This window comes from Molossus molossus, unplaced genomic scaffold (assembly GCF_014108415.1).
Source record: "Molossus molossus isolate mMolMol1 unplaced genomic scaffold, mMolMol1.p scaffold_m16_p_13, whole genome shotgun sequence".
Taxonomy (NCBI): Eukaryota; Metazoa; Chordata; class Mammalia; order Chiroptera; family Molossidae; genus Molossus; species Molossus molossus.
The window spans coordinates 90,628,496-90,656,094 of NW_023425348.1; the positions used below are offsets into that span (position 1 = coordinate 90,628,496).

Consider the following 27,599-nt stretch of genomic DNA (forward strand, 5'->3'; position numbering starts at 1 on the left):
CACAGCAGTGGGGCCACGTGCAGAATCAGTGGCTCTCTGGGTGCGTTTTCTCTGAGGCCCCTCCCCTGCACACAGCAGCCCCACTTCTCTCCAACCGGGCAGGCTGCCCGCAGACTGTCCTCACTGCCTCCGGATGCCAAAGCACCAGCTGCTGCCCCAGAGCCTGGCACCTCACTCACTGCAGCTGGCAAGGCCCAGTTTCCTGAGGCCACAGAGCAGCGAGGCTGGTGAGGACACCAGCAATGTGGGGACAGTCGAAACCTCGCTCTGCCTACCTCAGGGCTCCAGTGGGGAGGGCCAGAGAGAATAAAGGGAGGAGTCAAGCCCAGACAAGAAGGGAAAGGTGCAGAGGGAGGCCAGGGAGGGAGGGAGGAAGATGGACCACCCTGGACAGAAAGGAAATGGAGACAGAGTGAAGCCATCTGGATAAAGACGAGGAGCAAGCTGGGAGGGGACAGGTAAGGGTGATGGGAAGAGGGCCAGCACGGAAAGGGGGACAGCGACCTCTAGGGAATGGAAGCCAAGGCTTTCTCAGGACTCGACTGCTTCCATAGCAACCAGGCCTGCTGCCTGGGCACTGGTGGGGGGTGGAGCTGGGGGCTCAAGGACCAAGAAAGGGGTGTGCTTGACCTTGGGTTTGCCACATGTACTAGTCCCTCCCAGAAGCTAGGCCTTCCCTCCCACTCCCTCACCTTCACTGCAGTCAAAGAAAATATCATCAAAGGGAGTGTCGAAGAGAAAAAAAAGGAAAGAATAAGGCAACCACGTGAAATAGTGATTGGACAGAACAAAGGAGGCCAGTGAAAAGGAGTGAGGCGGTCCTGGGGCTGGACCACGAGGCCAAGTGGAAAGACCGGCCACTCCTCAGCTCCTCCAGGCCCGGCTTCGGGTCTCCTAGGGGAGGAGGCAAAGCCAGCCGCTCTGGAACCCGAGTCCACAGTGCAGCCAGAGGCCCCCGAGGGCCCAGAGATGGAAAGAGGCTTGGAGCAGCCAGAGGGAGCCTGAAAGGATTTGAGGAGAGGGCCAGAAAAAAGATGAGCAAGTGTGAACAAAAAAACCTGAGGATGTTGGGAAAGACAGAGAGAGACCCTGAGTGGGAAGGAGGGTAGCAGGTCCTCAAGGGATGTTGGCAGGGGACACTCTTTCAGGGTAAGGATGTGGTGGCTGCCCAAGCGCAAACCAGATCTGGGAGGAGCAAACCCTGAAGCACCAGGGGGCGCTCTCTCCATCTCCCAGCTCAGACCATCCCTAAACTACATTTCCCGGCAGCCTTGAACAACAATCCTAATCTCCCCTGGCTTGTTTATCTCCCAGGGCAGGGAGTGTGGAGCCCCACAAATGTCCCCAGTCAGGCTGAATGTGTCCAGAGACCAGCTGTGGTCCCGGATTTCTGAGCGCCGTGAGGGACAGAGCAGCTGCCTCCTTTGCAGGCCCAGCCCAGAGCCCTCCTCTGGGAAGGTCTCCAGCCCCCTTCACCCCCCTCCTCTCAGGCACTACAGCTGTCTGTTCTGCTCATTTGGCACTTACTGCCTAGTAACATCTTGTACTGCCCCCTTGAGAGGAAGTGCGATGTGAGAAAGACCTGGGCACGAATGCTGGTTCTTCCACCTTGGCCAAGAGGCAACATCTCTAAGCCCCAGCTTTCTCCTCTGGACAAAGGAACTAATCATCAGCCTATCTCACAGGTTGCTGTGGGCATTAGAAAGAGAACAGATGGGTGCGACTTCCTCAACTGTGAACCATTCTACCAAGAAAGGACTCTTGTACTGGTGTGCAAGTTTCTGTGTGTGTGTGTGTGTGTGTGTGCGCGCGCGCTTCCTCTCTCTCAGTAAATAACTCCTCTGGACAAAGTCTGTACTTTTTATATACTTTGCATGTACCACGCTTTATTGTACTTATTTGGTAGAATGTCCGTGAGCCCCTTGAGAACAAAGACCGTTCTCCCATTTAAAGTAAATTAGCTGAGCCACACCTACTCGAGTGCCAGAAGCTGAGACCCAAGCGCTCTTCTCAGGGAGCTTGGTCTAGTGAGGGGCAAACAGGCCACATGACAGTTACGATACAGCGAGACGGTGATATAATGGCTGTGTAGACAAGGGGGACGCCAAAGAGTGTCTGGGTTTGCCTGGAGAGTTCAGGTGCAACTTCCAGTGTGGATGGCCTGGCTGCTTTTTTCAAGAGTCAGCTGAAAGAGACCAAATAGCTGGGGAAGAGGGCAGGGACGGTGCAAATCCAGGCCGACAGAACAGCGTGAACTGAAAGACACAGATGGGACTAAATAGTCCCAGGCCTTGGCACCCACTGGCGTTCCGTGAGGGGTCGCAAAAGTGCCCTGTAAACTTCTTAGGAAAGAGAATCTCTTAAGAGAGGCAGCCTTAGTGCTTAAAACCTACAGCCCTGAGACAGGCTCAAGCCACTGCACCCCGACCTCCACCCCTTTTAGCTGGTCTCAGGAGGGGGGTGGGGCTTTAGCACATGTCAATTTCCTCCTTCGTAAACTAGGGGCAATGAGCCCTTCCTTCCACAAAGGGTCGTGGAAGCTCATTTAGGTGATGTCTGTGATACACACGTGTTATAAATACCATGTCTGCAAACCACAATTCTGCCTGGTCCACCAGAGAAACATCCTCTCTAGCAATGAGCCAGAACAACTGCCACAAAAGGACATCAGGACATCTGTGTTCTAGACAGAGGTCACCAGGACAGCTGAGCTTGGAGAAAGAAATGGAGATTTGTGGCCCTTCACACCAGGGCAAGCACTGGGGGTGCAGCCCAGTGATCCCTGTAAGCCTCCAGGAGGGTACACCTTTGTGACTAACCTCCCCCACAGGAAGTGAAGTTTGCCTGCAGGGGCTGAGGGCTGGGCTCTCTGGGGACCGCGGGGTCACTGACCTTTTGTCGGCTGGTGCACATCACCGGCTCCTCCTCTCCCGGCCCCCCCCTCGGAGAACAGTAAGGACCCTACTGGAGAAGCAGAATTGGGGAGTCAGGCACAGGGGCTACCCAGCCAGTCCCACCCCAGCCTTGAGGTGATGGAGGGTCCTCTCCAGGGCAGGGGTCCTCTTGCTTGGAGGTACAGGTTTGGGGCGAGGGGAGCTGCTATGGGGAATCACTTGCTTTGGGAACTCTAGGGAAAGAACCTGTTGACAAACTGAGCATCACTAGCCTAGAAATCCCATCAGACTCGTGACCACCGAGTCCTGCCCTTTGCCCAGGGGTGGGGAGACAGGCAGAGGAGCAGAGGCCTCATGCTGGTTCAGGAGCCCTTTCTGCGCGTCTACATGCACACAGGCCAGCACTTGGACCTGGAGGCCCTGAGCTCCCAATTCCGGCTCCTGGCTCCTTCTCTTCCCACTCTGCCTTTGCTCACCCCCTCTCTGCTGGGCCAGAGTCACACACAGGCACCATTCCTCCAAAACCCCCAGCTCACACACCACACCCCTCTTCTGATCTTCACCTATCCTCCAGGCAAACCTGGTGCTCTGTCTGCACTTGGTTCATTTACAGAGAGTGCTCCTAATGTCACCTTTGTCCACGTCTCTCGTCCAACTGTGAAGCATCACAGGGACTGGGCCATGTTTCTGTTCAAACTTCGTCCTTCCGTTGTGCCTTCAGAGGGCTGTGCACACCAGGGGAGGCCCTGACTGGCTGGAGCTCATGTTTGCAGGAAGCCCTATCTCAGGGGTGACTCCTTGCTCTGTACCGCCCAGCTTGTGGGCCCCAGACCTCCTCTCCAAAGGCCCCCACAGACATGTATTACCGTGCCTGGGTCCCAGGTCAGCTTAAGAGCCCGGTTGGTTCCCAGGCACCCACACCTTTTGCCAGACCCCATAGGATGGCTTCAGGATGAGGGGAACTCAAGAATGGAGTTTAAAAGTCCCTACACAGGCCCTTACTCCCACCCCAATCCCAAATCCCCAGAACCAAAGCTAGAATAACACCTGAACAGTGGACTCTCTAGGGAGGAGGAATCTTTTCGGCCTTCATCTATGACAAAGGTGAGCCACAGCCAGCACCCCTGGACCGGGCACTGACAGGCAAGAAGGATGTAAGTGAACCAACCAGGTCCTGACTCCTCACCTGGGACTTCCTCTTTCCCCGCATTTCTTGCCATAACTTCACACCCTTGAAAGAATCACAGGTCCCTTCCTGCCCAGACCTAAATCCATCCTAAATTCCAGGTCTGAGTCTGTCCGCACAGCCCAGTCTTCTTCCTGCAGGCCCCTCCGCACAGGCCAAGGACCCCACCTTGTCCCTGTGGAAGGTGAGCCCCAGCGGAGGACGGCCCTGGGCCGGGGAGCGTGCCTACAGGGCTAGCAGGCCAAATGCAGCGCTCAGAGAGTCAATGACAGGGAGGTCACAGCTGGCAGGGACCACAATCAGGACTCCTGGGCTGTCTCCAGGAGCTAACCACCAGGGCGTTTTTAAGTGGTAGGGACTTGGTCAAGGCTAAGAATAGATAAGCAGCCCCAATAACACCGCCAATTAAAAGTCTGTGTAATCACTAGCAAGTCACTTCATGTCTCTGGGCCTAAGTGTCCTCATCTGTAAAACAGAGTCAAGAGATATTCAAAAGACACAGGGTGAAGGCGTGCAGTGGGGCAGCTGTGGAAAGGGGGTCCCACGCCAGCACTGCCTACTTCTCCCGCTCGCTCCCCGGTGGGCATGGGCACACCCCACCGCGGCAGGGTGAGGGGAATGAGGCTGTCTAAAACCCTCTTTCTCCAGCCCATGCTTTTCTCTTTTTATTTGGATTCACAGAGAAGAAAGAATGATCAGAATGAATGGAAGGAAATAAAATACCACCATGAGAAAGAAAAAAAGCAAGACACACTACCAGGGCAACGCAAAAAGGTGACTGGAGACAACGGCAGGAGTTCAAACATCTCTAGATGTCAGAAACCAAGGTGAGATGAGGGTGGACGGAGTGTGGGGAGGGGAGCATGGACACAGACAAACCCCACCCCCACCCAGCACCCCCACATCAAATAAAGACATGGCAGAGGAAGGGGGGAGGGAGGGAAGGAAGTGGGACAGATGGAGGAGGGAAAGGGGAACAAGGAGGGGAACAGAAAATCCAGGCGCAGGTTAGGGGTGATCCAGTCCAATCCAAAGCAAACCAGAACTTCAAACCATACCTTCGCTGTTTAACGTCAGGTGAGCCGGACCTTGGAAAGGGGAAGGAGAGAAAGAAAGAAAGAGAAAAAAAAAAAAAGAAGAAGAAGAAAAAAGAAAGAAAAGAGGAAAGAAACAAAGAAAACACGAGTCATCAAAATCAGCCAGAGAGGGGAGAAAAAAGCTTTTGCCGCCACAATTTAAAAACCTTTTTAACTTGTGACAGACATCGGGGGGAGCCCCCAGCCCGGAGCTGAGGGAAGGGGCCCGATGCCGAAACAGAGGGTGGAGGGCGTGAGAGGGGAGAAAGAGAAAGGGCACCGGAGAGAGGGAGAGGGACAGGCAGAACCAGAGGGAGGATGGGGCGGGGAGTTACTGCAGGGGGAGAGGAGATTTTGGTTTCTTTTTTTCATTCTTGCCGGAAAAAAAAAAGGAAAAGGAGGAGAAGCATGAGGCTGGGAGGGCTGCTTTTTCCTTTTTCTTTTTTTCTTTTTTTTTTTCTTCCGGGAGACGGAGAGAAAAAAAAACGGTCAACGAGAAAAAACGATTCGGATGGAGGAGAAAATAAAACACGACACAAAAATCAAAGCCACCTGGAGAGAGAGAGAGTGTCCTGTTAGCGTGGGATTTAGAGGGCAAGGGGGACCTCCAACCCCCCACGCCCCATCCCTGTTGCCCCTGGGACCCTGGCAGAGGGAGGAGGGGTGGGGATGGAAGGAGCCTGGTCTAAGGGATCCCCCACCCAGCTGAGCTTTGGGAAGGCATCATCCAGGTCCAATCCTCCCAGCTGCTCCTCTCACATCCTCAGTATGGGGAGCAGGCACCCCGCACACCAGGCTTCCAGATGGAAACTGGGGTTCTGGAGAACAGAGTGAGTGCGTGCGGAAGCAGGTAGGAGAAGGCAGAACCTAGGGAGACTTGGGAGCAGGGACGGGGGCATGGATTTTCCCACAAGGAGGACTCAGAGGCTGGGCCATGCTCTCAGACAGCAGGGCAAGAGGGCAACCAAGCCCGGTGGGCAGGAGGCCCAGATCTCTGAGAGGCAAACACCTCGTTCAACAGTGTTCTGTGGACCCCCTCTCTGGCCAGGCCCTCTCTGAGACGACCCAAATGCTGAATTTTGAAAATGGAAAACAGAAGCCCTACATCCAACATTGTGAGCAAGAGCAGCCGGGTTTGTTTTTTGTTTTGTTTTTTCAGGATTACCTTGGCCCCTTAAGAGAGTCTGGTCAGCCCTGACCCAGGGCACCCCTCAGCCTTGGGGGAAGAGACTCTGCACCACTGGAGCGGAACCCCAGCGCCCAGAAGGCACCAATCAAGGCAAGCTCTCTCCAGAGGGCTGGCAGCACCAGGCCCTACAACTGGTCTGAGACCCCAGGACCTGAGATGACCAGCTAGCCCCACTAAACCTCAGCCCTCCCTCTGCCCCACCTGCACCTGTGGTGTCTGGCCAAGACAGTGGGAAAGGAACAGCCCTGCAGTATGGGCTGATGATTTCCACATCACCCTTGGAAATCATCCCAGCCGCTGCTGGCAATGGGAGGTGGGCTCTGGGAGCGAGAGCGAGGCCAGGGCCGGGATATCAAGGGTAAAGGGCCCCGGGTGCCTCCAAGATGAAGCTGAGAGCTGGTAAGCCTGGGTTCAAGAGGAAGGCAGCGAGAAGGCCAGGAAGGCATGGCCAGGGCCCAAGGCTGGATGCTGTGGAAGACGTGAGCAGATGGTTCATGGTGTCCCTTCTCTCTGGGCAGCACTGGTCTCTCCCCGCCTCGGGGTTTGAGGCCAGTTGCGGGAGGAGGACCACAGCTGCTGAAGGCTGCCTCAGGACAGACAGCTCTTGGGAAGACACAGGTTTCATTCACAAAACAGGGGGGGACCCAAGCATTTGGACTGAGTCTTACATCTTGCTCTGAATGATCCCCACCAACTCTTTTGCCAAGAATTACCGGCATCTTCCAAACCTCTAAATCTAGGACCCAGACTCAGAGCCCTAACCCTTCATCCAACTCTTCCTGGCAAAAATAGACTTGCTCGCAGCTCCCACCTTTGGAAATCCTGGCCTGGAAGCCGGTGTCCCCCACAGGCCTGGACTACTGCTGGGGGGAGCAGCATCTCTCCCCTTGCAGACCCTTCCGCTGCCCAGCTCCTAGCCAGCCTCATTAGCATGCAGCACTCTCCCTCTGTCACCACGGCAACCAGCTGCTCAGCTCCCTCAGGCGTGACAGCACCAGCCATCTTGGTGAAGGGGAAGCCACCTCCCTGCCCTGTCTCCCCTGGCTCAGCCCAGCCTGGCCCAAGGGTGCTCTCCCTGAAGCCTGCCTCCCCACATGGCCCTGAAATCTCTGCTCCTCCTCGAGCCCAGCTCCCCCTCGTACATCCCTCCCCATGTCACCTGTGGCATCAGCCCCTCCTCCTACCATTGGAGGAGGCTGGCTATGACGGATGGCATTACCAAGGGTCCTTTCCTAGAGCACTCTATCTGGCTGCTGTGTCTTCTCTCTGCTACAAGAGGCTTGGGGGGAACAAGGTGGGGCAGTCGGGATCCCCCAGAAAGAGATGCTCAGCAGGGGCCTGGGGAGCAGGGTGGCTGGGTTCCTGGGAGAAAGCTGGACTGAGACACAGCATCAAGGGGCAAGAAAGGAGGGTGGAGGCACAGAGGACTCAGATCTGCAGGGGCACTGCAGAGTCCAGGCGTAGTGCCACTAGAAGGCCCCAGCCCACCTCCTGAAACCACCGCCTGCCAAGCCCACCTCCCCAGGCTGTCACTTCCTCCTCTCCTACCAAAATCCTGGGGGGACCAGCATGGAAAGAAGGGAGCCGTTATGGGGGACAGGATTGAGAGACACACAAGCAGACCTGTCACAGAGAGACACACAGAAGAGACATCAGTAGGTATGTGCACACACACTCACCTCACACAGCCTCACACACCCCTGCACAGCCACGGACATCAGGCCCAGGCAGCACCCCATCTAAATCAGCAGGTCACCATGCTGTCCCTAAGCAATGGCTAGGTACCGTCACAGGCCTCCTTCCCCACTGGTCTCCAAAGCCCAGCTTCCCTCTTGTCCTGCTCAACCCACTTGCTGGGAACAGAACTGTTCCTTTTTTCTCCCCTCCCAGCTCCAGGCACTTCCGCCCCCAGCAGCCCCCTGCTTGCTTCTCTGGCCTGGCTGTTTGCCCTTTCCCCTCAGTCCTCTCTGCCCCTCCCGCCAGGACTGTCCTTCCTCTGCCCACCTCTACTACCCCCTTTCCTTCCTCCTGAATATCTGCCCCTCTGCGCTCCCCCCAAGCCTCTCTCCTCCCCCCTCCCCCCTCTTCCTCCCTTCATCTCTCCCTTTGTTCCAGAGGAGACCTGACATCAAGAGTAAGTAAAAGTCACATCAGCACTAAATCTTATCTCCAGCCCTCAGAAGGCTGCGTCCACCAGACACGCAGACTCTCTCACACGCAGAGGTAAACACTGACACACGAGATGCAGACACAGACAGGACAGATGCAGACACTCCTACAGGGGCAGAGAGGTGGGCCCCTGGAAGACACCGCGATGGAGGCACACACGTCTACGGACACTCAGACGCACATACACAGCATGTATGCACAGACCTGCACAAAGGCACACAGCACAACAAAGCAGCAGAGCTGGATGTGCATGTGCGCACGTGCACGCGCGCGCGCACACACACACACACACACGGGTGCCTGCAGGCTAAGGGGACCTGAGGACATCCACAGAGGAGAGACACCAACCAGACAACCAGACAAACTGTAGACACCACGAGGAAACATGGATTCCAGCCCCACACTCAGGCCAGGAGCCCCTCCCCTCCTTTCTTCCTTTCCCAGGACTCCTGCTCTCCCACTCCTGCAGGGCAGGGCCCAGGGGGCTCCCAGCCAGGGCTGTCTGTGTCCCCCCCACTCCCACTCGCTTCTCCAGGAGGGTTTGGTGGGGCAGGTTTGTGACTGGGCCCCTCGCCCACCACCTTGCTGCCTGCCTTCTCTGAGGTGGCCATGTGAGCTCCCTGGCAGCCCAGCCTCCAAGTCGCACCATCCGACCCAGCCTTCCCTCTCCCATGCCTAGTCTACTCTGGAGGAAGAAAAGAAACCGGAAAACCAAACCCAGGGGGAAGGTTCAGAGAATGACGGGAACCCAAAGAGAGCCTGGGGGAGGACAGGAACAAGAGACAAAGAACGAGGTCCGGGACAGAGCCCTGGAGAAAAACCCGAGCAAGAGAAAAGGCAAAAGAAAGAGAACGCGGGGAAGAATGGAGAGAAACCCGAGAGGCACACTCCCCATCCTTGCCCTTGGCCTGGGCGGAAGGAAGAAGCAGACCACCCCCACCTACTAGCCCATGGGACAGGAGACAGGGACCTGCTCAAGTGTCAGTCAGACCAGAGAAGCTGCCACCTACACACTCCCTAGCCCTGGGACAGGCCCCCCGCCCTCTGTCTGCACTCTCCAGACCCTGGATTGGATCGTACCCACGTGCCCCATCCCAGCCCCCATAAGCATGGCCTTTCAGAGCCTCCTCAGCTGGGCAAGGCAAAACAATGTCTCTTCACTCCTGGGCACCTTAGAACCCTCCAGCCCACCCTCCTCTCACAATCCCTGTCTCCTGCCTGAGGAAGGAAGGCCGGGCCAGACCCTGAAGGCTGGCAAGTGGAAGGACCTGCCCTCTGCCTGCCCGGCTCCCCAGCAAACCAATTAAGAGGGAATAGGCCAGGGGTGGGGCCGAGACCTCCAAGAGGATGCCCAGACTTCCTTCCTGGGCACGGGCAGGGGAGGGAGCCCTTAGGTGGCCAGCGATCCCCTTCACCTAGGACCCCACAGCCATGGATCTGCCACTCAGTGACCAGAGCACCACTCACCTTCCATGGGGTGCTCCTCTACAGGCCGGCCAGGTGCAGGAAGGGGGGAGGCAGAGAGAGAGAGAGAAAGGAGGGCTGTTAGCAAGGATACCAAGGAACAGGCTCCGAGGAGTGATGGGTTCAAGGTCCCCAAGCCCAGCCCGCCTGAACACAAGTCCCCCAACCTAGAAGGCTCTGCTGGGGACCAGACAGAGATGGAGGTGTTTCTTGAGTCAGTGCCTCACACACAGGGTCCCCAGCCCAGGAAGACGAAGCCTCATGTTACATTTCAGGAAACTGAGGCCCAGGGCAGTGAAGTGACCACTCAAGGTCACATGGAGAATCGGAGGCAGAGCCAGGAGAGGGAGTCAGGCATCCTGACTCCCCCAGGCACGCTCCTCCCTGCATTCCAGTGTGTCTCTAAGACAGATGGGGACACACTCACATGGGCCCACCAGAGACACACTCCTGCTCAGTGACACACTGACACACACAGGCACTTCTGGATCCAGAGACATGTGTAATCTCTCACACAACTCACATCCAAAGCCTTTTCACAGGACCCAACAACCCCCCACTGGCTACCCACCCAAGGGAGAAAAGTCAAGGTATGCAAATCAGAAAACACAGTTACTGCCTCAAAGTGCTCTGTGACTCCCATCCCAGTCACTTAACCTCTCTGATCCCCGAGTCCCTCTTCTGCAAAAGTGAGAGGGGTGGCTTAGCTCTTTTCTGAGACCCCTCTGGCTCTGGTTTTGTGATTCTATGATAAATGCTTTCCTAATATCTGAGTGAGGCAAAGGGCCCCCAGGCTGGACGAGCCACTTCAGTGGTGAGAGGGGTCAAAAGTCAGTGGGCCCAACTGGGCCCCTCCCTTGGTCAGGGCATAGCCTTAGGGCAGTCGGCCCTCCCTAGGGGGCCTGCCAAAAGAGTCAAGAGAGAAGAAGGAAGGGAGGACAGGGGCAGTTCCTTCGATGAGCCGCAACTCCTGGCGCAGGCTGGGCTCTGGCCGGCTCTGGAAGAGGACCAAGTAGGCCTCTCCAAACACCCCTGGCCCGCCCGCACTCCCGCCCGTGGGGAGCTTTCAGAGAAGCAACAGGGGGAATAGAAACAGCACCGCCTACAAACACACAGACGCAGTGGGGAAACACACACACACACACACACACACACAACATGCATGTGAGCCCCAGCATACACACGCATACACACAGACAGCTGTTCAGTACATACTTAGGCCTGCAAGCACACACCGTCCCCTCCTACCTCCAGCCTCATCGTGTGCTATGTGCTCATTTGCTCCTAGGGGTTTAGCTATACTCCAGAAACGCATACTGTCATTTATCATAACTCATGCCACCCCCATAATACACACACAGGCTGAATGCAGAATCAATACCCGCACAGTGATCCAACACAATATGAGATGCACACACCACCACCACCCCACGCTCCCTCTGGTGGTAAAGACACACCCTGAGATGAACACAGCTCCCTTTTTTTCTATCTGTCTGTCTATCTATCTCCCATTTTCTAAACCTACACATACAAGCTCCTACACTTCACCATGTTACAAACACACTTGTACACTACACAGAGCTTCTTTTACCTGACAGCTGCATCCCCCGAAAGCTGTGTACACAGGGCCTTTCTTTTTTTTATTTTTTTATTAATTAATTTTTGTTACAGATGTTTCTCCTTTTTCCCTCACTGATTCCCCCCTCTCCCTCCCTCCCTGCCCTTTCCCCAGTTTGTTGTCCATGTCCACTCTTCATGCACACATGCATATAAGTTCTGTGGTTTATCTCTTCCCCACCACCCCCCTATTTAGGGGATTGTCAGTCTGTGTCCCATTTCCGCGTCTCTGGGACTACCCCCTTCCTCAGACTGTTATGTTCATTATATTCCCCAAATAAGCGAGATCATATGAAACTTGTCTTTCTCTGTTGGGCTTGTTTCACTTAGGATGATACTTTCCAGGTCCCTCCATGTAGTCTCAAAGGATAAGAGATCTTTCTTTCTTACAGCTGCGTAGTACTCCATTGTGTATATGTACCACTGCTTTTTTATCCATTCGTCTACTGATGGACACTTGGGCTGTTTCCAGATCTTAGCTATTGTAAGTAGTGCTGCTACAAACATGGGGGTACATATATTCTTTCTGATTGGTGTTTCAGGCTTCCTAGGGTATATTCCTAGAAGCGGGATCACTGGGTCAAATGGAAGTTCAATTTTTAATTTTTTGAGGTAACACCATAGTGTTTTCCATAGTGGCTGCACCAGTCTGCATTCCCACCAGCAGTGTACTAGAGTCCCCTTTTCTCCACACCCTCGCCAACACTTGTTTGATGATTTGTTGATGGCGGCCATTCTGACAGGTGTGAGGTGATACCTCATTGTTGTTTTAATTTGCATCTCTCTGATGATTAGTGATGATGAGCATTTCTTCATATGTTTCTTAGCCATTTGTATGTCCTGTTTGGAGAGGTGTCTATTCAGTTCCTCTGCCCATTTTTTAATTGGATTCTTTGTCTTCCTTTTGTGGAGTTGTATGAGCACTCTATATGTATTGGAAATTAACCCCTTATCTGATATATCGTTGGCAATTATGCTCTCCCATACAGTGGGTAGCCTTTCCGTTTTGATGATTGTATCTTTCACTGTGCAGAAGCTTTTGAGTTTGAGGTAGTCCCATGTGTTCATTTTCTCCTTTGTTTCTATTGCCTTAGGTCACAGGGCCTTTCTTAAGCAAACTGTTTGCGGGGCCCAGTTAACTGAAGAGGCCCTCGGTAAGCTGGGCTCTCATGAACAAAGGCCCTGGTCAGTCAGCACAACCATCTCTCTAGCACCTGCAAAAACCAGGCAGCACGGTGACCCCCAGATAATCCAGCATGGTGGGCATTTCAAAAGGTATGGTCCCCTGCCACCAACTTGGGTCGTGCTGTGCTCAAGAAAGAGAAACAGCCAAGTTTGGTTGGCTCTATACAAGTCTTCCCTCTTCTGGCTTCTGAGAGATGGCACCTAGGGCCTCATTGACCTCACTTTCTTTGCTGCTTTTCGCCTTCTGCTGGTTCACCTGTGCCCTTCACCTGCCATCCCAGGCTCCTCCAGGCCCCCCCCCTCCCCACTCCTCTTTTCTCTCCTTGGTGATAGATCACTTCTGTGGCTTAGGGACCCCCCTACCAAAACTGTATTTGCAGTCCTGCATCTTCACCTGTCTGCTCAGCACTTACTTGGGCAGCTCTCTGCCATCCCAGCTCCACCACTAACACCATGCTCGACATCTCCACCCCAGTGACGAAGTGCCCGTTTCCCTGCGTTCAGCAAAGGCACGGCTTTCAACCAACGCTTCTTTTTATTTATTTATTTATTTATTTATTTATTTATTTATTTATTTATTTATTTAAATTAATTAATTCATTTTTGTTACAGATGTTTCTCCTTTTCCCCCCACTGATTCACCCCTTCCCCTCCCTCCCCACACTGTCCCCAGCTTTGTTGTCCATGTCCATTGTTCATGCATACATGCATATAAGTTCTGTGGTTTATCTCTTCCCCACCACCCCCTCTTCTGGGGATTGTCAGTCTGTACCCCACTTCCACGTCTCTGGGACTACCCCATTCCTCAGACTGTTATGTTCATTATATTCCCCAAATAAGTGAGATCATATGATACTTTTCTTTCTCTGTTTGGCTTGTTTCGCTTAGGATAATACTTTCCAGGTCCCTCCATGTCATCTCAAAGGATAAGAGATCTTTCTTTCTTACAGCTGCATAGTACTCCATTGTGTATATGTACTACAGCTTTTTTATCCATTCGTCTACTGATGGACGCTTGGGCTGTTTCCAAATCTTAGCTATTGTAAATAGTGCTGCTACAAACATGGGGGTACATATATTCTTTCTGATTGGTGTTTCAGGCTTCTTAGAAGTAGGATCACTGGGTCAAATGGCAGTTCAATTTTTAATTTTTTGATGTAACACCATAGTGTTTTCCATAGTGGCTGCACCAGTCTGCATTCCCACCAGCAGTGTACTAGAGTCCCCTTTTCTCCACACCCTCGCCAACACTTGTTTGATGATTTGTTGATGGCGGCCATTCTGACAGGTGTGAGGTGATACCTCATAGTTGTTTTAATTTGCATCTCTCTGATGATTAGTGATGTTGAGCATGTCTTCATATGTCTCTTAGCCATTTGTATTCCTGTTTGGAGAGGTATCTATTTAGTCCCTCTGCCCATTTTTTAATTGGGTTCTTTGTCTTCCTTTTTCAACCAACGCTCCGTGAGCACCCACTAGGTGATCCACACTCTGCCAGACTCAAGAGGTCCCATCAGCGAGCCATGCACCCTACAGACCCTCAGCACGTGCTGGTGTGCGTCAGCCTCACAACAGTCTGCACGAGCTCAGTGGTATTACCCGCCTCCTTTGGACAGAAAAGGGTACTTGCCCAGGAGCACAAAACCACCTTGGCCTTTGTCCCCTGCACTCCTACGTCACCATAGCCCTCACTCTCACCCGTGGTTTCCTGCATGAGACTCCTGCTGGTTGGCTTCCCCACCCATCCCCAGCCTGGCTCTCTTGGCACGGGTACCAGATACACCTGGCCAAATACTGCTGTGACCAACACACACACGGCACACACACATGCACACACTCAGAACTTTTCAGTGGCTCTGGTACAAACCTCTCTTCTGTCCTCTTGACCTACATATCCACCTGCCTTCAGAAAAGCTCTACCTGAGTGTCTCATGGGCTTTTCACAGGCCACGTGTCCAAGATGGACCTCATAACCGCTCCCCCGCAAGCCCTCTCCCCTGCCTGCGTTCCCTGGTCAGGGTAGGCACCCAGAAATTGGCTCTACTCCTTTTTCATACTATGTCCAGCAATGCCACTTTCTAAAACCCTAAAAACTAAACTAAGCTCCTAGAATCCCTTTTCATCCCTCCATCATCATGAGCACAGCCCCCAAGCCAGACCCTCATCAGACCCTCTCCTCAGAATATTAATACGTCTCTTAAACAATCACCCCCTAGCCCTGGCCAGTTTGGCTCAGTGGTTAAAGCGTCGGCCTGCGGTCCGGAGAGACCCGGGTTCGGTTCCCACTAAGGGCACGTACTTCGGTTGCAGTTTGTCCCCGGCCCTGGTTGGTCGTGCGGGTGGCAGCCACTCAATGTGTCCCTTCACGTCGATGTTTCTCTCTCTCTCTCTCCCTTCCTCTCTCTCCCTCCCACTCTATCTGTACAAAAAATGGAAAAATATCCTCGGGTGAGGATTAAAAAAAAAAAAAAAATCACCCCCTATAGCCAGTCTTTTCACCCTGCAACTCACAGCCCAAGTACTGCCAGAGGGTCCAACCAAGTCACAACCCTGCATAAAACTCTTCGCTGCTTCCCAGCGCCTACAGGATAAAGTCCATCTCTTCAGGAAAGTCCATTCAAAGTTTGACCACACCTCCCTCCGACCTCCTTTCCAGCAACCATCCAGGCTCCAGCCACGCCCAGTGTCTTCCCATGTCCCTAATATGCCACATTTCTGTACATACCATTCCCTCAGCTTGAAACACTCTTCCCCATCCTCATCTTCTCATCCTCAGCAGCCTGAACAAGTCAACCCTTGCTTTCAGGCCAAGTGACTGTAGCTCTGTCTGTGTTCGGAAGTGACCTCCCAGGCAGAGTAAGCCATCCCTCTTTTGTGCCAACTCTCGATAGGTACACTGTGCCATTATTTCACTTATCGGATCTGTCTTGCGATTGTGTTTCCATCTCTGCTTCCTGACTGGACTGTGAGATATCCAAGAGTGAGGACAATGTCTCATTCATCTCTCTGTATCCAGATGCTTGCACAGATCCTGGCTCAGGAAAAAGCATGACTATGTTTGTTGAATGAATAACAAAAAGCACTTCTGACGTAAGGAGCACTTCAAGTGTGCCCAGCTCTCCCCGTGCAGTCATTTCCCCACCACCATCCCCTGTCGATGGCCACTGCTCTCCCTCCCTTGTAGGATAGGGAAACCAAGGCTCAGAAAGTGGAAGAAACTTTTCCAAGATCATACTGTTCATGAGCGACAGAGTCAAAATCTGAACCCAAATCTGTCTGGCTTTAAAACTTCCAATGAAATTGCATTCTTGTCCTGGAAGTTAAGACTTCTGGATGGAGACTTGAATGTACAGTTCTGATTTTATCTCCCACAAAGCACAAACATCCTGGTCTGCTCAGCCGCCCCTGAGGCACCTGCTCACATCCCCTGCCTGGTACCAGACTCCTCATTTAGGCCATTTTCCTGACCAGAAAGCCCTCTCCTTTCCTTCCCACCCCACAAATCTCACTCAGTCATCCTTCAAGATCTAGCTGAGTCCCACCTCCTGCTTGAAGCCTTCCCTGACCACTAGGATTCATAATCATGATAACATTTATTGCCCGGTCGGTGTGGCTCAGTAGTTGAGCATCGACCCATGCATCAAGAGGTCACCAGTTCGATTCCTGGTCAGGGCATATGCCCAGTAGGGGACATGCAGGAGGCAGCCAATCAATGTTCTCTCTCATTGATGTTTCTATCTCTCTCCCTCTCCCTTCCTCTCTCTCAAAAATCAATAAAGAAAAAATAAAATAATAAAATACCTTTATTGGTTGCTTAGAATAGTGCCTGGCACATTGTAAAGGATTTCCATATATTAACTCATTTAGTCCTTAAACAACATTATAACCACCGTCTTACAGAGTGGGACACTGAAGGACAATGTGATGAAGTAAACCGCCCAAGTTCACACAGCTAGCAAGTAGCAAAGCTGGGATCCAAACCCGGCAGCCCGTGCTCTTGGCCATTCTGCCACATGAGGCTTTCCTTGGGAATGTCTACCCTGTCTCTGGAGTCTCACAGCAGCTGGTCCCATTCTGTCCGGAGCCATTTCCAACTACAGAAACTAGGAGGAACCACAGGTGTCAGATGTTAGAGCTGATATACATGACCTTATTTATTCAGTTTTCCCACACACAGACTGTGACTGCCCCACCAGAGGGCATAGAGAGTATCGTCTTGCCTAACATAAATGGGTGATTCCAGCAGGTTCGTTATTGAGGACAGTGACGAAGACCAGAAATAACGAAGAGAAGAGAAGAGAAAAAATTCTGAGCAGCCAAAACCAACATCATAGCAGTTATGCATGAAATCTGCTATTTTCTCACAGCAGAACCTCTCAGACCTGACCCAGGCTCCACTCACTGTTAGTGACACACAATTCTAACATGCTTGGGAGCCCTGATTTCCAGTTCACAAACAGAGAGAGCTATGGATATGAGTTGCTGACAACTCTTTCGAAGGGCAGAGGTGGAAAAACTAGAAAAAGCTAATGCAAAAATTCAAAAGTCCAGCCCTGGCAGGTGTGGTTCGTCCCAATTACCAAGAGGTCACTGGTTCCATTCCCGGTCAGGGCACATGCCCGGGTTGTGGGCTCAATCCCCAGTAGGGGGCACGCAGGAGGCAACCAATGGATGTTCTCTCTCATTGATGTTTCTATCTCCGTCTCCCTTCCTTTCTCTCTAAAAATCCATTAAAAATTAGAAAACAAAAAAGAATTTAAAAGTCAAGCATCGTTTCAGGCAAGGACAACCCTCAAAGAAGGAACAACCCAGTGCAGTAGCTGAGGGGAATCACGACACCCTGAGTCATCCGGACGAGGTGAAATCACATTCCAAATATTATGCTTACGGAGGCAGGGAGGTGTGCATCGTACAGAAAGATTTCAATGTTAGTGAGCTGTGTATTTTAATGGAAAAAAGCCCACTTCCCAGAGTGAGTTCTTCCTCGAGGGCTCAGAAGGCTGAGATTTTCCTGACAGATGTCCTCGGCCCTCTCCCAGTGCCAGGACAGGCCAACAAACACCTTCTCAAATACTGGCTTATGGGAGAAGCTGTGGCCCGAGAAATTTGGGGTAGTCACTGGTTTCTGATCAAATACTGTCCCCAAGCACCCCAATAAACCAAATGCAGGTAATCCATGGACACAGCTGCCTGATCATCTCTCTGTTTTGGAGGCAGCGTGGCAAGGTGCGGGCAACAGGTCCCGGAGCCAGCTCAGGGTTCAGAGCCCAGCTCTTACATCTCAGGTGGTGGTCATGAGGATGAAATGAGATGAAACATTCAAGGCACCTAGCAAATGCTCTCTAGCTGCCAGGCCCCAGGCTTTTCATCCTTGACTGTGTGATCTGACTCCCTTTTTGTTCCAACTGCTCCTGCGCTTGTCTGCAGCTGCTCCTCTCCCTCCTCTTCCCAACTGGATGCTCCTCTGAAGTCTTTCACCTTCTCCTTGGGCACCTCATCCGATTCCAGAGCTTCAGATACTCTCTCTCCATGCTTGTGGCTCCCAGGTCTCCATCTGCAGCCCCACCTTCAATTCAGAGCTCTGGTCTCATTGTGCCCTTCGGACACCTCTGTCTAGGAATACCGAGGGGCACCGCAACTCAACACATGCATGATCTGTAGCCAAATCTGCTCCCTTCCTAACTTCCCCCTTTCCTTCACCCATCCACCATTTTTCCAACCATCCAAACCTGAAGTCTCATCATCTCTGACCCCTCCCCGCCTCCCCCACATACAAGAGGCAGAGACCCACAGCTTCAGCCTCACAGTGGCTCTCAGCCACTACTACCATTGCTGCCAGCACAGTTGCCACTCCCAAGGTTCAAGGCCTCAATATCTCTTTCCTGAACTATCTCCCAACTGATTTCTCTACCTTTTAACACTGCCCCCTATGACCCATTCTACACCTCACTGCCAGCTTCCAAAATAGCTCTTATTATTCATATACCTGCTCAAAATTCTTTTGTGGCTCTATCTGCCAATACTCTGTAGACAGACAGCATCCATTAAATGTTGATGGAATGACTTAAGTCAAAACTCCAAGACCTGGTCTCAACCTGCTTCTCCTGCTTCAGATCCCACCATTTTCCCTGTACTCTGTGGTGCCCCTCAATGGATAGGACTACATTCCCCCTTCCATGTCTTTGTTCCTACTGATACCTTTGCTTGGGGTGATTTCCCCCAAATCAAGCTTAATAATCAATGCTCTAGGCCAGTCTTAAATAGCATTCCTTTTATTACAGATCCTCCCAACTTGCAAGCTCTCCCCTTCTTCAAAACCCCAACAGCACTCTGCCTGTAATAGTGACTACCATTAACTCACCACTTATTACGTACCAGGCACTCATTTAATTCCCATAACACACCTGTGAGGTAAGCATGCTTATCCTCATTAAAGAAAAATTAGTCTGAAGGTTAGGCAGTCATCTGATTCACAGGCCTAGCAGTGAGCAGAAATCAGATTCAAACCCAGATCTGAGCCCCAGAGTCTACGGTCAGATCACGAAGCCACACGGCCTTACTGCCGCTCTTTGGGTATATATTACACTATTTTGCATTACTCTTTTGCTGTTGTTAGCATTTTCTATGTGCTGGGCACTCTTCTAAGCACTTCACAAGAATTAGCTAATTTAGTTATTACAACAAATCAATAATGTAAGTACTATTATTGTCCCCATTTTATAGATAAGGAAATCAGGGCAGAGAGCTAAGTCCAAGGTCACTGCCCAGGCAGTCTGGCGGCAGAATCTGTTCTCCTAACCATACATTGGGCTGTTTTATTCATCTGCTTCCCCAATTAAACAGTCAACTCCTGGAGCAGCATCTTATTCATCTCTGATTCCCCTTCAGGCCCCAACACAAGGCCTATCAAAAAGGAGGCCTGGAGAACTACCTGTTGAATAAAATCACTAACGAACTTACAAAACACACACGAGACACGTCCCTCTACCTCCCTGCCAACACACACTTTCCCACTAGTCTCAAATTTCTCTCCCAAGCAAGATACACACCAGACACTGTCCTATACTTCTGCGCCCCCACTCCTCTGGAGGTCTCCCACACACCTGCACAGCCTTCTTCCTTGATCACTTTTCAGCCCTTTCTCCACACATGAGTGACATGAGGAGGGGTTCACATGCAAACTACCACAAAATTCCAGTCTACTCTATTGCAGCTTTGGCAGATAATCAGCAGCAGGTACGCACACTCGGTTGTTCATGCTTAGTTCTGCCTTCAATTACCTGTGGCCAGACACCCTAGAGGAGAAATAAAATTTCCTAACATGGAGATTCTCACTCAATGGGCAGGCCCAGACCTGGGAAGGCGGGGGGGGGGGGGGGGGGGGGATTCCAAAGGATCCATAAATCCATATGCACACCAAATACCTGAGGGCAGATCGGTAAGTCTTGCACATAAAGCTAAAACTATTTCTTCTAATGTATATTTGATTAACCACAATGGAAAATATAACATCAAAGTCATCTAAAAGCTTTTCTGAATTCATAGTAGCTTTGAGTCATCTATTTTCACAATAAACAGACATAAAATTAACTACTATTTGGAAAGGATACTGTGAATTACTGACTTTAAAGATGCCCTTAATTTCAGAAAAGTTGAAAAACACCCGAAGTAGATAATAATGAAGCAACTGTACCTTCAGGAAATTTGGGGCCTCTGGCCCTGAGCTGTGTCTCAGAGGTCAGGAGCCAGGCCTGCTTCACCTAAAGTCTTCCTCCCTCAACCCCAATACCCAGGGGTGGGAGCCCACTCTTTCCCTCCTGGGCAGATGAAAATGTGCTAGAAGTGTAATGAGCACAGGATATTAAAGAAGCTGCCCAGAAAATAAGGAACACAAATATAAGGAGAGAGAATAGGGTCACAGGGCGAGGAGGGGAATCAGAGCCGTCCTCTCCAGATGCAATCAGTATTTACAACCCCCATGCCACCCACACTCACATCTGAAAACATACACATGCATATTTTCATATGCATATACAGCTTTACCTCAAGCCTTTATTCCTTCAAATACATATTAATATCTCTTCTTTCAGTCCACAAATCTTTATCAAACACCCACTAAGTGTCTGGTACTATATTCGGTACAGGGAATACAGAGATAAATATCCCTGCCTTTTCATCACAGACAAAGCACCACTCACTCAATAGATACTACACACACACACACACACACACACACACACACGGAAGCACCCTGTCCCTACCAGCTGTCTGATATCCACCTAATATCTCCCTTTCCTCTTTCTTCATGAATCTCTCTCTCTCTCTCTCTCTCTCTCTCTCTCTCACACACACACACACACACACACACACACACACAATGGGTCAGATACATAGCTGTCTCTCACAGCTCCAACACAGCTGATACAAACATTCATCTGACACGTATTCAGCACATATACATATGAGACACAAAACAGTCCCTCTCAACACAGGTACTCGAACACATCTCAGACACACAACCACACAACCCTCATTCAGAAGCACACACTTTGTTTGGCTCACTGGGAGCCTCTGGCCGATGAATCCTTTCAGGGAATGAATAATACAAGGGCTCTGTTGGACCAGGATGCCTCTGGATGCATTTTTCATACACCCAAGCCCAATTCTGCACGGTGAGACTGTGGACCAATTACAGTAACCTACCTCTCTGCGGCTCAGATTTCCCTTCCATCAAGTTAGAAGGGTGGTTCGTCCAATTTTCTTAGGGAGGCTCAAAGGGGAGAGGTCATAGGGACCACAGAATCGCATGAAGGTCATAGAAAGAAGGAGGCCTCATAGAAGCCAGGTGCCTTACTGAGGCCCCACATTGAAACACATGTACATGGGTATCTACACATAAGCACATGCCCTTACACTAGAGTAGTCCTCACCCTGCTAGGCACTGGACTTCAATCTGTAAACACTGCTACTCAGTCTCATTCATACATATACACACTGCCAGACTCACAGGCCTCTGCATGCGGGCAAACACACACAGATACACAATTTCACAGTTTTGGAAGCACCTGAGCTCCTTGGGGGAAAGGCGAGAAGGTGTCAGATTAGCTTAATAAACACAGTTCCTGGAGATATAGCCCACAACCTTGTACAAATAGCCCCACAAAAGCAATCCTAAAACCTTTCTTATGTATTCCTCTACCATGACTCTAGATACACAATCAAAACACTGTGCAGCCCTGGCCCGTTTGGCTCAAGGGTTAGAGCGTCAGCCCATGGACCAAAGAGTCACGGGTTTGATTCTGGTCAAGGTACATACCTTGGTTGCAGTTTGGTCCATGGCCCTGGTCAGGGTAGTGCGGGAGGCAACCAATGTTTCTCTCTCTCTCTCTCTCTCTCTCTCTCTCTCCCTCCCTCCCTCCCTCCCTCCCACCCTTCCTCCCACTGTACCTGAAGATAATGGGAAAATGTCCTCAGGTGAGGATTAAAAAATAATAAATAAATAAATAAAAATACTGTGCAATGTATAGATTTTCCCAAATCCAAGGCTACACCTGCAGACTTGGCTCCTCCCGTGGCTGTCCACATGCTGGCAGCCACGAGGACACCCATCCCCCAAACAGTCCCCGGGCCACACTAGATTGTGGGCACACACATGCATATGCACACACCTCTCAGGGCAGACACACACAATGCTAAGTGGCCCACCGCTTCGAGGGGTACTGAGGGAGAGGGAAGCATGTCTGTCGGCACATATCTGCAGAAAACAGCTGCCAGTGACCAGAGATGAAGGAAATGGGGAACCTCTCCCCACTCCGTAGTCAGATCTAAGTACAGCAGGTGCATTAGACCCCCCTCCACACACACACACCCACTGAAACCACAGCAGGCCCCAGGCCTGGTGCAACCCACCACTAGTCCCTCACTCCACCCCTCTCTGCCCCTTGCTGCTGGGAGCTGACGGACCCTCGCCCTCCCTTAAGCCTCCCCTTCGAGCCCCTACCCCACATTCGATTCCATACCCCTGAGTCCACACTCCAACCTCTCTCCAGAACACTAGTGTCCCCGCCAAAGCCCAGGCTGGAAAGGGCTGGATGTTTAAAACTGAAGCTTCCACTCCCTGTCTCTCACCCGGTGAAAACGACCAGCCATTTTTTTGCCCCTCAACAAATCCGTCCACTCCTAGTCAGGAGCCCGGGAAGCCTCAGCCTCCCTCTCCCTTGTTTTTCCTTTACTCTCGAAGGGGCTCTGCCGATTCCGTGAAAAAGAAACACTTGGTCCCTGCCCTCCTGGTGCGTGCAGTGACAGCCTCGCAATCCCCACTCGCCCCCACGCGCCTTCGCGCCCTCTGCCCCACGCCCACCGCCCTCACGCCTAGGCCTTCATGCACCTGTCGCGGCCTCACAGACCGTACTTCCCGCCCTTCGCCGAGGACGCCCACAGGCAGCGCCTGCCGCACCGGCCCCGCCCTCCTGGGCCGACCACGCCCCCGCCCCAGAGTCCCCGCCCACAAGGCCCCACCCACTGCCTCGCATAGGTCCCGCCCACGCAGACCCTCTCTACACGCCCTCTCAGACGCCTCTTGTCCCCTCGCCGGCCCCACCCACACGCCCTCAAGCGCCAGACCTTCACCCTCACGCCAGGACCTGACTACACTGGCCTACCCACAAATAGCCACTGGACCCTCCGAAGTGAGGGGCGTCGGCCCTCAGAGGCCACGCCCACAATGTCCACGCCCATACTAACCCTCCCCACCCCGCGGCCCCAGCGCTCAGTAGCGATCCACCTGCGCTCTCCCCGGACAAGGGTCCTCATACAGGATACGCCTCACCGCCCTCGCGTGGTGGTGCACGCTCAAGGGCCCAGACCCCGGGGCACCCCCGGCCCCTCCCTCCCGCGCCCAGGCACCCGCGGCGGCTCCCCGGCTCACCTTCGCTGCAGAACTTGCCGCCGAAGCCCGTGTGGCTGCAGTCGCAGCCCACCTCGCCGGGGGCCAGCACCGTGCAGAGGCCGCCGTTGGCGCAGGGGTTGCGCGCGGGCGCGCACAGAGGGTCGGCCGCGGCGCCGCGCAGGCCCTGGCTGCCCAGCAGCGCGGGGGGCCGCTCGCCCAGCTTCAGGTTGGCCAGGAGGCCACGGAATGGCGGCTCGTACTTGACCGTGCTGAGCGTGAGCGCCGAGAGGCGCACGTCGGGCGGGATGCCGCCCACGAACAGGTCGCTCGCCACCTGCATCTCGCGCCGCTTTGAGCGCACCTCAGCGGCTCGGGCCTCGCCGTCCACCGCCAGCGCCGTACGGCGCGCGTCGCGTGTCAGCAGCACCATGTGCCAGCGGTCGTCGGCCACCGGCGTGTCCAGCTGCAGCGTGGCCGGCTCGGCGCACGACAGCGTGAAGCGCAGCCGCAGGCGCCCATCCACCACCAGCAGCTCCAGGAAGTCGCAGTCGCCGCCGTCGTCCAGGTAGAGCAGCAGCGCGCGCGTGGCGTTGGTGCGCAGACTGAAGCTGAGCTCCCCGCTGCTCGCTGCGCCGGCCCAGCGCGCGTACCGAGCCCACTGCCCGGGGCCGCCGCCGAACTCCAGGCCGCCCGCGCCAGCTCCCAGCGTCAGCAGCAGCAGCAACAGCGGCGGCGACGGCGGCCACCACGGGCTCCCGGGCGCCATGCCTCCGGCGGCCCCGGCCCCGCCCGGCCCCCGGCCCCGCTCAGGCTTCAGAGCCGCGGGCACATGGGGCGGGCAGGGGGCCGGGCGCCCCCCGCACCGAGCGGGGCTCCCTCGCCGGTTCACAGTGCCATGGGCCTGGCCTTAAGGCGACGCACGCAGAGGCTCTTTCCTGAGCCGCGGCGAAGGCGCCCCTCCCCCCCTGCGGGCTCCGATGTAAGATGGGGGAGGGATGCCTGCAGGAAAAGAGAAAGGAAAAGGTTAATGGGGGGCTCGGGAGAGGGGAGGTCGTCGGTGCCTACATCCCCCCTCACACCAGCAAGTGCCCAGTTTTTTCCCTTTAGGACTGGAGGAGCCGCCCTGACCTAGGGAACAAGAGACATCACCGTGGATGGGAATACTGGGGCTCAACACTTGGGATGGCACTCCCTCCGGGCATTATTGGTTTGAGATGTGGACAGGTGACGCCTTAAGAGTGCAGTAGGAGCCCAACCCAGATGCCCTCACCCTCGCCTCCTGTCAGGACCAGGGCCAGCTCCTCCAGCGGGTGACCCCAGCCCCTTCCTCCCTGAGCCACCCAATCCCGGTGCATGGCTCCCACCACCAGCCACGCTCTCTCGCATCAGTTCCTGATGCTGGATAATGAAGTTGCTAAATAATTCATTGGGATTAATTAAATGTCAATTCATCAATGGTATCAATGGCTGGGTAGGAGGTAAGAGAGAGAAGCCAGACAGGACACAGGCATCCAGGCCCCAAGCCCTCTCCATCCACACAAGGACACAGGCATTTGATTCCTTTTCTCCAACACCCCCCCCCCCAACCACCCTCACCCTTTCCTGGGCCCCAGCCCCACTGCTCACCAGCCCAGATCCTTCATGCACCTAAATGTCTGTCAGCCCCCACCTTCCATCTCCCAGTCCTGAGCCTCAGACCTAGCCCAATACCTGGGTTCTCGGCACCTCTGAGTTTCACCCCTCCTCCCCATCCAGGGCAGGAGGCAGGCAGGCTTATTTGCATAAAATTGCCTTTCTGAAATGATTACCCTTGTAACGGGCTGTCAGAGAGCAATTTATACCCCACGCAGGGGAGGGGAATTTGCATCTCGTTAAACTCCAAGTCGTAATTATTTATATCCAACAACCCTCCTGAATATTGCATTGATTTTATTTGGGGGAGGGAGGAAAGGAAGGAGGTGGGGAGAAGTCTGAGAGAGAAGCAGGGAGGGGCCAGAGTTTAGGAAGAGACAGGGAAAGATTGAAGGGGGAAGTGGAAGGAGAGAAATTGCATGAAAAATGACAGCGACCGAAGAGTAATGGAGGACAAAGGTGGCCCGATGGGGAGAAAAGGAATGAGAAGATAGATAAAATTAAATTCCAAATTCAAACAGCATTTGTCAAGGCCCTGGGTACTGGGCATTTTTACAAGTGTCATTTTATTTCATCACTCTGAGAAGCCCCATTATTCCCTTAACCACTGGGGAAGCCCACATAGAGAAGTCTAGGGACTTGCCCAAGGTCACACAACCAGTCAACAGAGAACTGAGACTTAGATCCACATCTGTCTGTCTCCACAAAGGAGACAAAGGGCAGGGCAACCACTGTAGCTCAGAGTTGGAAACCAGAAGAAGAGGAGAGAGATGACTTGGAGAGGGAGGAGGTGGGAGGTGGTGGTGGTGAGGAGTCAAAGTGCTATGTGGGAGGAAGCTAGGGTGTCCCTAAAAATCCATAGTGAGGGGGAGGACAGGGATGAGTGTAGTGAAGTGTGTGCAGAAGGAAGATGGGAAAGAGAAGTCCTCAGGAAGCTGGTCATAGTGTTTAGGGAGCCAGCTCCAATAGACCCTCAAAGCCTAGCTCTCAGGTCCTTCCATCTGGCTCCTTCTGACTGATGCCCCACCTCCAACCCTACAAACTCCAACAGGGACTCGAGTGCCCATCCAAGGGCTGCCCCTTCCCAGGCAGGGGCAGAGGCAATCCAGGAAGCAGCCCCTCTTCCTCTAAACACTGTCGGGTTATATATAGCTTTACCACTCCCTCTCCTCATTGGGTAATGGAGATAATTAACATGTATGGGCTAATTAGCCAATCAAATTAAATGCAGCACCTGCTCCCAGCCTGATTGACGCCTTTACCCCCACACACGTGCACCCCCACTTCAGCCCAGGGCAGGGGAGGGGGACTTTCAAATTTGGGGGAGGAAGAGGCCAAACTCCCTCTTCTCTAGAAGGGGCAGCCAGTGACCCCCAGCAGATGCGCAGCCCCTGAGTGACATCCTCCCTCCCTCCCCTGCTGGGGTCTCAGTCTCAGTCTGCCTAGCCTCTCTCAGCCTCTCTCCCAGCCCCCACCTCCGGACACTATTTTGGGGAGGGAATTAATTAGCTATCGATTTCCGCTGGCAGAGGGAATAGGATTCCGTGCTGCTTGTCCACTCACCCCTCAGCTGAGGAAAGGGAGGGGATTTTTGTTCCCCTACCCGACTCCCCAACCCAGTTCCTCTGTTATACATCCCCACCTTCTAGGGAGATGGCAGAGGGGTGCCTGCTGAAAGCCCAGGGGCAGGGTCTCCCCTGTTCAAGAAGTTGGCAGAGGACAGAGTGAAGGATGGTGGAGAGGCCTCCAGAGGCCTGGGTCCTGAGAGCCAGAAAGAATGTTACCTGATTGGGGGAGGGGGTGGCAGCAAATTGAGTGAGAGTCTAGGAGGGGGTGACTCCACTGGTCTGTGTGTACCAAGATGTGGAGGGAAGGGAGGGGGTGCTATGCACAGGCACGTGTCTGTGAGCCAGCTGTGGGGACAGGCTGAACCTACGGCTGCCTCCTGGGAGGAAGGCCAGGGTCTGGGCCTGCAGCCCCTCAAGGCTCATTACTCATTCTCTCCACAGCCCGCAGCTCCGCAGCACAGACCAGCTTGGCTCAGTGCCAGGGCACAGGGGCTGCAGGGCTGGCCAGGAGGAAGCCCTAGTCCTCCCTGGGTCCTCTCTCCAGGGACTCAGAGAAAACTGGGGCAGCTTCAGGCTTGCTAGGCAGAGATTGTCCCAAGAGGAATGTGAGCTAAGGGGACACCTGGGTCCTTTCCACCTCACCCCACCCTACAGTTCCAGGAAACCTGCTCTTTACCATCTTTCCCCTCCCTTCGGCCTCCCCGCCCCAGGCCCAGGTTTCTGCTGACCGA

General features: G+C 53.4%; 1 protein-coding gene across 8 annotated transcripts in view; it reads right to left on the minus strand.

Annotated features, from left to right (window-relative positions):
* Nucleotides 1-27,599, minus strand: part of NRXN2 (neurexin 2) — a 106,903-nt gene that overhangs the window by 73,114 nt on the left and 6,190 nt on the right. For 4 of the 8 annotated variants that reach the window (XM_036258474.1, XM_036258475.1, XM_036258476.1 and 1 more), the window contains exons 1-3: nt 23,708-24,434; nt 9,982-9,999; nt 2,893-2,964 (exon numbers count right to left, since the gene is read on the minus strand). In XM_036258474.1, coding sequence (XP_036114367.1) covers nt 2,893-2,964; nt 9,982-9,999; nt 23,708-24,434 — 817 coding nt within the window. Of the gene's footprint in view, nt 1-2,892; nt 2,965-5,138; nt 5,169-9,981; nt 10,000-23,707; nt 24,668-27,599 lie in introns of those variants that run through there. The other 4 variants (XM_036258481.1, XM_036258483.1, XM_036258482.1 and 1 more) reach the window with 2 other exon arrangements.